Genomic DNA, 12,086 nt, shown 5'->3' on the forward strand with positions numbered 1-12,086 from the left:
CTCCCTCCCTCTCTTATAAAATAAACATTTTAAAAATCTGTGGTTTTGTATTTAAAAGTTTTTTTAATTAAAAAAAATTTGCCATTTTAACTATTTGTAAATGTACTCAGTGGCACTCATTACATTCACAATGTTGTGTCACCACCAACACTATTTGCAAAACTTCATCACCCCAAACAGAATCTACATAACCATTAAGCAATAACCCCCCTCCATCCCACTCCCCACCCCACCCCAGCCCCTGGTAAACTCTAATCTACTTTCCATCAAATTTCCTTGAATTTGCCTATTCCAAATAGTCTATGTAAGTGGAATCATCAAACATTCATCCTTTTGTGCCTGGCTTATTCGACTTAAATCAATGTTCTCCAGGCCATCCACTTTGTAGCATGTATCCAAATGTTTCCTTTTTTATTTTTTTGAGCTTTGCTAAAATACTTCAGTCTTCCTTTACCTTTTTGAGTACTTGCCAGGTTTTTTTTGTTTTGTTTTGTTTTTTTGTTTTGTTTTACCCTACTCAGACATAGCTTTTTTTTAATTATAAATGTATATAATATAAAATTTACCATTTTAACTTAAAAAAATGTTTAATGTTTATTTTTGAGAGAGACAGAGCATGAGCGGGGAAGGGGCAGAGAGAGAAGGAGACACAGAATCCGAAGCAGGCTCTAGGTTCTGAGCTGTTAGCACACACAGAGCCCGACGCAGGGGTCAACCCAGGAACTGAGATCATGACCCGAGCCGAAATCAAGAGTCAGACACCTAACCAACTGAGCCACCCAGGCGCCCCTTTTTTAACTTTTTAAATGGACAGTTTAATGGTGTTAAGTACATTCACAACATCATGCACCATAACCACTGTCAATTTCCAGAACTATTTCATCATCCAAAACACAAACTACTCATGAAACATTAACTTCCCACTCCCCCTGACCCCAGACTTCACGAACCTCTAATCTTTCTATTTATGAATTTTCCTATTCTCAGTATCTCCTATAAGTAGAATCCTACAATATTTAATATTTGTCCTTTTGTGTCTGGCTTATTTCACTTAGCACAATGCTTTTAAGATTCATCTACATTGTGGCACGTATCAAAATTTGATTCCCTTTTACAGCTAAATCCATTATGTATACAAGCCATTGTTTATCTGCTCATCTATTGATGAGTACATGGAGTTTTTTTATACCTTTTGGCTATTGTGAACTGCTTTGAACATATGAGTATGTTTGAGTCCCTGTGTTCAATTCTTTAGGGTGTATATCTAGGAGTGGAATGGCCGGGTCATATGGTTAACTATGTGTCAACTTTTTGAGGAATTGCCAAACTGTTTTCCATAGCAGCTGCACCATTTTACATTCCAACCAGCAATATATGAGGGTCCAATTTCTCCACATCCTTACCAACACAGTTTTTCTTTCTTTCTTTGTTTATTATAGCTATCCTGGTAGGTATGAAGTGGTATCTCAGTGTGATTCTGATATGTATGTAATACTAATAATGTTGAGCATCTCTTCACATGCTTATTAGACAGTTTTCCCAGACTATTCTATTTGTTGAAAAGACTTCTGTCTTAGCACACCCTAATTGGAAATCAGCTGACCATAAATGTAGAGGCTGATTTCTGGACTCTATTGAATTCTATCCAACTCATCTATATGTCTTTATGCCAGTACCACGCTGTCCTAACTACTGTAGCTCTGTAGTAAGTTTTATTTTTAAAAAAATGTTTATTTTTGAGGGGGGGGAGGGGTAGATTACTTAAATAAAAACTTTTTTAAAAAATCTTTAAAAAAAAAAAGATTCATCAATTCACTTCTTTTAGCGAGAACAGTCACATTTCTGAAATAATTTGGTAAAAGATTTCTCACTTCTCTGTGATTCTTATTCTCTCCTCAGTAATGAGTGTGTGTGTGAGAGAGAGATTTCTTACAACAGGAAAACATTGAGAAGCATGTTAAAGGGTTTTTAAATAACAAAGTACTTGGTCCTGAAAACTATATTCACGCCACGTACTGTTCCTTGAAATTCTGAAGACTTTCAACTGACTAGAACTACATGGCATGTAACCTAAAGATTGTACTCAACAGACTATTATAGAGTAGTGTTATTTCCCCTGGTGGTTGTAGTTATTTTTTGGTAGGATTACATTTCAACCTTAGTTAACTGGAATATTTTCTGATGTACTTTTGTGTCTCACAAAGACTTATGTCCTGGACAACATCATTTACTCCTAATCTGGCTCTACTCTAGCCTCATCACCTGCCATTTTCCTTATTGTCTGTTATCTGGCAATCCTGTCCTCGTCTTTAAGACCTACATGAAATGTCATGTTCCCACCTGCCTCCAGACCTTTGCACACACTGTGCACTCAGCCAGGAGAGCTCACCTTTTCCCCTCAACTTCACCTGGGAAATACACTCTTTGGCTCTCAGCCCAAAAGTCCCTTTCTCAGCAGAGATCACAGTTTCGGCATTTTGCTTTCTTGGCATTTCTTAGAATGCATACTCACACACACAATTTCCATAAATAATTAATATTTGTATTATCCACTAGATTACATGCTCCATTAAGTTAGCTCGCCTGGCAAATGTTTATAAAAGGATTTCAAGCGGTAATTAATGTATAAACAACAGCACTTTAAACAGTGGGATACAAAACTATTTACCCAATAATATCAACTTGGAGGAAAGTGGATATGCATAGAAAAAATACACCAATTAAGACAGAAAAGAAAATGAATGCTTTTGTATTTGTTTAAAAAAAACTCACGCTAGATGGGAACACAACAAAGGTAAGTGGTAACCTGTAGAATGGTAGGGAGCAAGAACTTTCTAATGTATACCTCTTTTTTTTTTTTTTTTTTTTTGTATACCTCTTTTTTAATATCCCATTTTGATTTCTGAACCATTAGAATATATTACCTAATCAAAAATATTAAATGTTTGCAAGACAGAAAATACACTAAAACTTTAATAGTGATTATCCTGGAAGAGTGGGACAACGATTTTGTTTTCTATTTCTACAGGTTCACTAAATTTTCTACAGTGAATATGAGTAACTTCCATGACCAGAAAAAGGATGTATTTTTTAGAAAAGATCTCTGGGGACCTCGGAGAGCAGTTTCTGTGGGGTCGGGAAAGAGAGGAGCTGGGATGGGAAGACTCCCGCTACAAAGGTGGCAGGATGGGTGTCTGTTTCAAGATAGGAGACACCAGAGTACAGCACGTTTGTGTGCTACAGCGAAAGAACCACGAGAAAGGGAGAAGTTAAAAATGTGAGCACAGGTTGGAGCCAAGAGGGGCCGAACCCCAGTGACGTCACTCCCATGGGATCACCCGCGGACCAGGGAGCTCCTGTTCGACCTGTATCGTCTCGGAAGTACAAGGAGAGAGAAGGAAAAGGAGAGTGATGTTTGTAGCGGCTGCTATGCAGGGAAGAAACCTGGAAAAGGAGGAGACTGTTAGATGCCTGCACTGAAGAACGGAACCACAGTACAGGGTAAGGGAGGAACCACCAGACACTCCGGCCTTTTCCTAAGCTCCTCCCTTCGCCTAATCGTGCGGCGGAAGACGCACGCAGGAAGGGGCGGAGCCAAGAGCACTAAGAGCGCGCACGCGCGGGTCTCGCGAGAGCAGTAGAGGGCGGAAGCACAGTTATTGCAGGATGCGGTTCCTGGTTGCGTTGATCCTGCTGAGCGTCGTAGTGGCGGGTAAGACCCCCCACTCCCACCCCAAATAATCCCACTCTCACCCCTAGGCCCACCATCCTCACCGCCCCGGGTCGCTCTCTGAGCTCGGTACTTCTCTGCCGTAGTCACCCCTCCGCTTGCCATCACCCACCTCCCCCGTTTGCCAGTTGCCTCGGTTTCATCTAGCCTTGAGGGCTCCCTTCTCTTGGCCTCCCTCTCTTCAGGGCCAACTGGTTTCTCTGTTTCAGTAGACCTACCGCTAGAAAACTCTAGCCAGTCGCAGCCTCAGGCCACGGGAGACGGCTCTAGCAAGGGGAAGTCCCAGGTGCAGTCCACAGAAGATGACTCTAACAAGGAGAAGCCCCAGCTACAGTCCACGGGAGATAACTCTAACAAGGAGAAATCTCAAGTGCAGTCCTCGGGAGACGGTTCTAGCAAGGTGAATCCCCAGCCACAGTCCACGGGAGACGGCTCTAGCAAGGTGGATCCCCAGCCACAGTCCCCGGGAGACGGCTCTAGCAAGGTGGATCCCCAGCCACAGTCCACGGGAGACGGCTCTAGCAAGGTGAATCCCCAGCCACAGTCCACGGGAGACGGCTCTAGCAAGGTGGATCCCCAGCCACAGTCCACGGGAGACGGCTCTCGCAAGGTGGATCCCCAGCCACAGTCCAAGGGAGATGGCTCTAGCAAGGTGAATACTCAGCCACAGTCCACGGGAGATGGCTCTAGCAAGCTGAATACCCAGCCACAGTCCGCAGGGGATGGTTCTAGCAAAGTGAATACCCAGCCACAGTCCACAGGAGACAGCTCTCGCAAGGTGAATACCCAGCCGCAGTCCACGGGAGACGGCTCTAGCAAGGTTGATCCCCAGCCACAGTCCTCAGGAGAGGGCTCTAGCAAGGTGAATACCCAGCCACAGTCCTCAGGAGACGGCTCTAGCAAGGTGAATACCCAGCCACAGTCCACAGGAGACAGCTCTGGCAAGGTGAATACCCAGCCGCAGTCCTCCGGAGATGGCTCTCGCAAAGTGAATACCCAGCCACAGTCTACGCAAGATGGCTCTAGCAAGGTGAATACCCAGCCACAGTCCACAGAAGATGGCTCTAGCAAGGTGGAGTCTCAGCCACAGTCCGTGGGAGACAGCCCTAGTAAGGTAAAGCCCCAACCGCAGTCCACAGGACAGGGCTCCAGCAAGCAGAAGCCCCAGCCCCAGCCCACGGGAGATGACCCTAGCAAGGAGAAGCTGCAGCAGCAGTCCTTGAACTCCAACAAGCTGGTCTCCAACCCCTCCTCTGATAACAAGGAACCCACCAATCCTGACTTAAACATACCAGCTGACAAAGATACCTCTCTGCATGCTTCTAGAGGTGAATCTGGGGAGACAGTATTACTGGACTCTGACACCACTTCTCCACAGCAGGAGAGAGAAGGTAAGTCTTCAGAGCTTACAGAAGATGTGGAGCCCAAGAAGGCTGAGGAAGGCGATACAGAGCCTGAAGGTTCACCGCCCCAAGAAGAGAAAGGGATGCCCGGCCTTGCCTCCAGTGAGAACCGTGAAGGAACACTTTTGGATTCCATGGGTAGGGAGAATGATGACCTTTATAAAGACAGTCTTGGAAGTGCCAGTGCAGAGAGCAGCCACTTCTTTGCATATCTGGTGACTGCAGCCATACTTGTTGCTGTCCTCTATATTGCCTATCACAACAAGCGGAAGGTAAGTCAAGAGTTGCCTTAAGAAGAGGAATGGGATTTCCTCCACCCTGAAAGTTTGGTGTGTGGGCCGGTATCTATCACTCATCTGCCTATGAGCACTGGGGATTTTAAGACAAACTTCAGTTTATCCTCAGATTCTGCTACGGCTCTCTACTCTCATTTTATAAATGATTTGTTTTCATGTCAGATACCTTTGAGTGCCCTCTGCTGCTGTATTAGGTGCTAAGTAAGGACATTATTGTGATCTGACCTGAATTGGGGATTCCTCCCATAATCTTAAACTTAGGTCCTTTACAGCCTTAGAGAACCTGAGTACCTGACAGTTCGTAAATACAGTACTCTGAAGATGGTGAATGATTTCTAGTTTCCTTTCCCAAGCTTTTACCTTCCGTCTGCAATGGCAGAAAGAGTGGTTACATAGTCTTTGACATCAACAGCAGAGCCCAGGGACTGTCTTCTACAGTCAGTTGAGTTTCTGATTAGAAGAATGGCCAGAAATTGCATGGAGACACTCATCTTTTACTACTTTAGCAGTGTTTGGTGTAGAGTAATATCTGTTGCTTAGCAACCACTCTGATGACAAAATGATTGCATTTCGTATTGAGTCCTAAGAATTTAGTAGTTTCTACAGCCTGGTTAAAATTGGAGCGTTCAATTTGTCAATATGCCTATGACTGTAAGGAATGAGGGAAGACGTTTAACAAAAAGGTGTTCCTTATTGTACATCCAGAAAGTAACCGTAGATGTGAAAGTGGTAAGGTTAAAGTGGAGCAAGTGTGGGGTGAAAAAGTACATTTGCAGATAAGCAATAATTATTGCTTGTGAGTAAAAAAGGAGTGTCTTATCCTAGAGCTTTCTGGGGAGGAGTTGGCAGATCTTTGTACTCTTGAGTAAATCATATAGACTCCCACAAGCCAAAGCCCAGAACAGTCTTCTTCCCATCTGTTACTTCATACTTAGTAGTATAAAAGATTCTGAGGTGACTGGAGGCCCTGTCCTCCTTAAAATTGTCATAACTTAAAAAGGTCTCTTTGTGGGTGTACTACTCTTTCACTGTCAGGGTCCTTAACAAATGTACTACCAGGTGATTACCTCTGATTTCAGAGACTGAGATATGTCATTGTAGAGTCACTTGTTAATTTCATTTTCCTTTCCCCAGATTATTGCTTTTGTGCTAGAAGGAAAAAGATCTAAAGTTACTCGACGGCCAAAGGCCAGTGATTACCAGCGTTTGGACCAGAAGGTAAGGAAAGAAGCCCCAGGTCTGTGGGAGGGATAGGCAGTCTCAGGCCCAGCAGAGCACTTACATTTGACACGATGGCCATTGCCCCACCCTTTGCGGACCACAAAGTAGAGATGTCCGTATGTACGTGTCTGCAGTGTGAGAGCTAGAAGAGACCTCCACATGCTGTAAGTCAGCTCCCTCCCTTGACAGAATAGGAAATTCAGGCCCAGAAACCTGATTCCTCCTCCCCGCCCCCGCACCGAAGTTCCCACTACAAATTTGTGTCACAATCAAGACCTGATGGCAACCCCCTAGGCACCCATCCTGTGCTTTTTGCACCGAACCAACACTTCACAAATTTTAGTAGGCACATGAATCACCCTGGGAATTGTGATGAAAAGTCTGACTGATTACATATGGGTGGAATCTCTGCTTCTACGTTTCTAGGAAGTTCCCAGGTGACATCACATGCTGTGGAGCCATGCTTTAGGTAGCAGAGCATTTGACTACACTCCCCGAATACCAGTGAGTCCAGAAACATCTAGGCCTCCAACTCTAGAGATCAGCCCTACTAAACTGTGGACTCGATTTCCTAAGTGCAGCCAACTCACACCTGCCAGAAAGCAAAGCATTCCTTCCACCCCACAGAGTAGGAGCTGAGCAGGATTCTCCCCAAAAGCAGCCTGAGTGGGAACAGGGTATTTCCACTGCCTTGCCAGCACACACCCCTCCTTTCCCCTTCTATGTAAGGACAGTCAGGACATTGGTAAATAGTACTTGGTGGCTTGACTGTAAGTTTTCCTAAGACTCCCTACAGGTAACACAGTTCACATGTATAGTCCATACCAGCAACAGAATAAGCCACTCAGCTCCAAACACCTTTGCTAACTAGCCCAGTAGGTCAACTTCACAATTTAGCCTTGGCCTAGTACTTTTCCGGATAATTGACTTTAAGGATTCATTTCCCTTTCCTAATTAAAATGCACATGTAAACAATTCAAAACAACACAGAAATACTACAAAGCAGAGACCAGGATTTCCATATTCCTTTCACCAAGTGTGTATCTTTCTAGTATATGTTTGATTTCAAACTGACTTTAAAAATAATTTTATGTGCTTTTATTTTACCGATTGCTCTTTGTATGTTGGAGCGGCAGCTTATCTTAATTCTGAATTTTTTCCCTGAACTGCAACTCCTGTAGGATCTTGTATTCCCCTAGATTCATAGCAGTGAGGTGTATTCCCCTGGAAGGAGATTAATGTCACAAATGAATTGTGTTGCTCTCGTTTCAGATTTGATTTCTCTGTTCTTGAGAACTTTGTCCTCCCTGCTGATTTGTTTTTAAATCAAGAGAAATGAAGAAAAAAAAGTACTGTGACCTAAGAGACACCCCCTCCTCTAGGGTTTGGTGGCAAATCTGGCCTGGCAGAGGCGGGGGGTATTGCTTAGCTTTTTGCACCTGCACTTTGGTGACCTTGTACTCCTGTGTCCCCATCACCTATGCTGGTGTCTTCCATCCTTTCCTCCTCTGAGTGTGAGTAGAGGGAGCATGTGGGAAGCCAGCTATGACCAAAGGGAGACCTCAGCCCCAGGCAGGCTACTGCTGCTGACTGCCTTCCCTTCGGCCTTGGCCCTTTCGTAGTTGCCCCTTGAAAACAGCATTGCACCCACCACAAGTTATCTTTGCAGACCTAGGAGAAAACTAGGTTGAAAAGTCAACCTAGGAGAAAACTCACCTGCAGGTTGAGGTGCTTCTATACCAAGGCCTCATCTGGAGGGATGTGCCCTACAAAAGATGTAGAAGGTGAATGCTGACGGACAAAGGGCTACTTTGAATACGTAATTCTCTTCAAAGGCTTCAGCAGCAAACCAAAACAGCTTTTAAAAAGTGCTTTATTGCCTGCAGTCCAACCTGTCTAGTGTAAGTTCTTCACATTTTCCTGATATTTTCGTATTACTTAAGACAAAGTGTGTCAACTTCCATTTGGTTGTACTGAGCATAAACTGAACTTGGGGATTCTGAAAGTAAAGCTGTAAAGCCACGGTTCCCGTCACAGATTTTTAAAAATATAGTTATGATTATTGAAAATACTGTGTTTGGCTATACTCATAATTGTAACAGGAACTTTTTAAAATAGGGTGAGCTCATACTTTGCAGCAGAAAATGTGCAGGAGGGTTTGGTTTTGATCTGCATTATTTTCCTAGGGTTTTATGAAAGGTTTCCCATAAACTCTGTTTGACATTTGTTGCCTAAAATAGACAAATTAGACTTGTAGTCAGAAACTAACTGTACTGTCTCTTTTACCTTAATCTAGTTAATGGTTCTCTATCTGATATAGGATGTCAAGGGTAATTAGTAAAAACTCTCCTTCCATTCCATGTCAGAGGTTGTTAAAACTTAAGAAATTCAGAGAGTTCCCCTGGGGTAACTGAGGGTAGTGTTTTGGATCATGCTGTGGTTTGAAGTTTTACTTAAGTCCGTTCTAGCTGTGCTACCTATTATAGAGAGCCTAGAGAGAGTTGTTCTGCAGAGAAAAAATGGAATTAGAATAGCTGATTTCAGGGAAATACAAAGAATGTGGGAAGTGAGGGGTGGGATGAATTCTGTGCTGCTGAAGTCATTCTGCAGAAAGGACCATCCTGTTGGCACATTACCTTGCACCTCACTTAAAACAGCATGGCTTTGAGTTGAGATTTATGGAGACAAGGAATAAATGAATGCTCTCGGCATCATGCCCTCTTCCTGTGCATCAGTCTTATAACACTTTCCTCTGAGGAATTTTCTGTCCGGCTCTCCTAGCATTCTATAAAACCACAGTTCCCCTTTGCCTACCTTTCCTTCTCCCCTCTGTTTTCTGTTTCTCCGTCTACACTAGCACCTTACCTTTATGCATGCCCAGATTTCCCGTTCCCATCCATCCTGTTTGTTACTCCTTCCCTTCGTAACCTTTGTACACTCATGTCAGTCCCTGTCTTCCTACTAGTAGTGTTTTTCCTGAGGTTCAGATTGCCAAAGGTAATGGCTTATTCTCAAAGCTTAGTCTTGTTCTGGATAGAACTGAACATTATTGACCATCCAAATTGAAATTCCCCCCTTCTGGTTTCTCTGACTGACTGTCCTGGCTTCTAAGAACTTTGCTTTACCCTGTGCTGGTGGGGGAAGAGAGCCCTCAAAGGCTGGTTTCTCTCTTCCTTCATCTTCCCAGAAATTCATCCATCCCTCATCCTCTGAGTGAGTGACTCCCAAGTATTTATCCTTGGCCTGGTTCCCAAAGAACCAAATCCTGTTGTGCGCTGTTAGTTTGCTCTGTTGGCACTAAAAACTGAAGTTCTCTCTAATACCCATTAAGCTGCCCATCTCAGCTGCCCATTTTATTTGTCTCAGCTCCAAACTATGTGGTCTTTTACCGTTTTTATCTGTTACAACAGACCTATCCATTAACAACAACAACAACAAAGTCTCCAGTATAATCTTTCCTTCCATTTTCCTTGCTTTCCTGTTGCACCCCCACCACTTCACTTCTCTCCTGAATTCCCAACCCGCCCAAGAGCCATCCTAACTGGTCCTCCTGTCCATCTTCTCTCATGTACAGATTGATCTGTCCAAAATCCTTGCCCTGATCTAAAGCTTCTGTCTACCTCTCATGGCTTAGAGAATCTAGCTTTATAGACTGTAGTGTTCAGGACTCTGCAGATGGGCACTTTCTTGCCAGGTTTTCTCTGCATCCTGCCCAGGCTCTTGTCAGGCCCATCTAGGCCTCTGTGCCTTTTTGTTGTTGCTGTGCCCTCCATTCCCTGGCTTCCGTGGTTGTTCTTCAGTCAGGGCACGCTCCTTTCTCTTCTTTCACTTGCCTCCCCAGATGTTTCTTCAGGCCCCAGCTCAGGTTTTTCCATGCACCTTCTTAACTCCTCCACCACGTGATTGTTGGCTCTTTCCATTCTATTCTAATAACTCTTAATAATGCCAATCACAAATTTTGTAACTCCAGCAAAAAAGAGCAGACTTATCTGATGTCTGTATCTGGTCTCTCCTCCCCAAAACGAAGCTACTTGCAGGAGTGCCCTTGGCACCACCTGCATAGCTGCCTAGTGTAGTGACATCCCCTAGGTACTTCAGGAGTTCAGTGTCTTCTTGCAGAGACATTTTCCTTGTTCAGGACGTCTGAATGTGACTTACCTGACGTCTCATACAGCTCTTCCTGGCTACTGGTTGCTGTCCCTTACTGATAGACTTTGCTTGTAAGGAGGGTGAGCAGAAAGAAAGATTGGTTTCAGGAACCAAGAGGGTTGGCACCAAGTGGATGCATAAGGATTCTGTGGAGTCCGCATAGTTCCATTTTTTGAGCATCCGAGAAGTATCGTTTCTTGTGCTAAAAGAGTACAATAGAATTTAAGCTTCACTGTAGAAATTACACTGAAGGAACTCTCTCACACCAGCGGAAAACTTTTCTCAGTAGTTGTCCTTTTGAAGATAAACTATTGATAGCATGTTTTTCTAGAGGTGGTGTGGATGAGGGTGAGCTGGCTTGAGGCATCTCTCAAGGTGGGGGCGGGGGGGGGCGGGGAAGGGTAGGGGTGGGCAGGTAAGTCCCTGGAGCCACGAGAAGCACCGCTATCTAGACAGCTATGTCTTTCCTGCCCCAGCCTTTGGTTGAAAATTGATTTCTAGTAGGAGGAATCTGTGTTTCAGTCATGGATGTCAGTAGAGGGGTTTCGTTTCTTGCTACAGATTACTGAGTAGAATTATTTAAAGATGCTCTTCTGGACTCTGGGGGAACGAAGGCCAGTCTATCTAGAAAGGCTACAACAACTCGGAAAGACCTGACAATGAGCTATATGTATGCTGACGTTTCTTTTCCCATAATGGCTTTTAATGAAACGTTTGGTGATATAATTATAAACCTCTAGAATTCCCCTGATGGTGATTCTCATTTTTTTCTCTACTTCATGTCATCTAAATCAAAAAAGGAAGCCTGCTTCTTGTTTTTACAAGGTAACTTGATACATAATGCTGTTATGTATGTGTGATGAAAGCTAGCACACTTCGCACATGTTCTGAATCACTTGAACGGGGAAGAGAGTATCTTGTACACCAGACACCAGATCCTGGTGTCCTTCCAGCTGTTTTCTGAAAAGTCTTGCTGAGAAGATTGCCTTTGACATTGCCTTGCTTAAGGAAGAATCCTGGGAAGAGATTTCCAGGTTCCATTTAACTATTCATCCAGAGAAAGACTGAATCTCAACTCACCTAGTTCCTCAAGACACCTGTGAATTTCCTAAATGTCCCAGTTGAGAAACTCCTCCGTAATAGTGTTGGGTCTGAGCTGTGAAGCTACAAGCTGCCAACAAAAGCAGCCTCCTCACACTTAGATATTCCTTTAATTCAGAAGTTTCTCATGTTAAATAAATGATTGTTGAAGTTGTCTCCCTGTTTTGTTTACCGGATTAGTAGAGT

The 12,086-nt window shown here is 43.9% G+C and overlaps 1 protein-coding gene across 2 annotated transcripts; it reads left to right on the forward strand.

The window, feature by feature from the left end:
* Window positions 1-3,581: 3,581 nt before the first annotated feature.
* On the forward strand, window positions 3,582-12,056 carry TGOLN2 (trans-golgi network protein 2). 2 transcript variants are annotated; one of them, XM_019443409.2, is made up of 4 exons: window positions 3,582-3,712; window positions 3,940-5,405; window positions 6,564-6,647; window positions 7,923-12,056. In XM_019443409.2, the coding sequence occupies exons 1-4, from the start codon at window positions 3,667-3,669 to the stop codon at window positions 7,926-7,928; spliced, it is 1,602 nt and encodes a 533-aa protein (XP_019298954.2). In that variant the 5' UTR covers window positions 3,582-3,666; the 3' UTR covers window positions 7,929-12,056. The 2 variants fall into 2 exon arrangements, with proteins under 2 accessions (XP_019298954.2, XP_019298962.2); XM_019443417.2 differs by having other exon boundaries at window positions 3,943-5,405.
* The last annotated feature ends 30 nt before the right edge of the window (window positions 12,057-12,086 follow it).

This window comes from Panthera pardus, unplaced genomic scaffold (genome assembly GCF_024362965.1).
Source record: "Panthera pardus isolate Hobbes unplaced genomic scaffold, ASM2436296v1 HiC_scaffold_26, whole genome shotgun sequence".
In the NCBI taxonomy this organism is placed as follows: domain Eukaryota; kingdom Metazoa; phylum Chordata; class Mammalia; order Carnivora; family Felidae; genus Panthera; species Panthera pardus.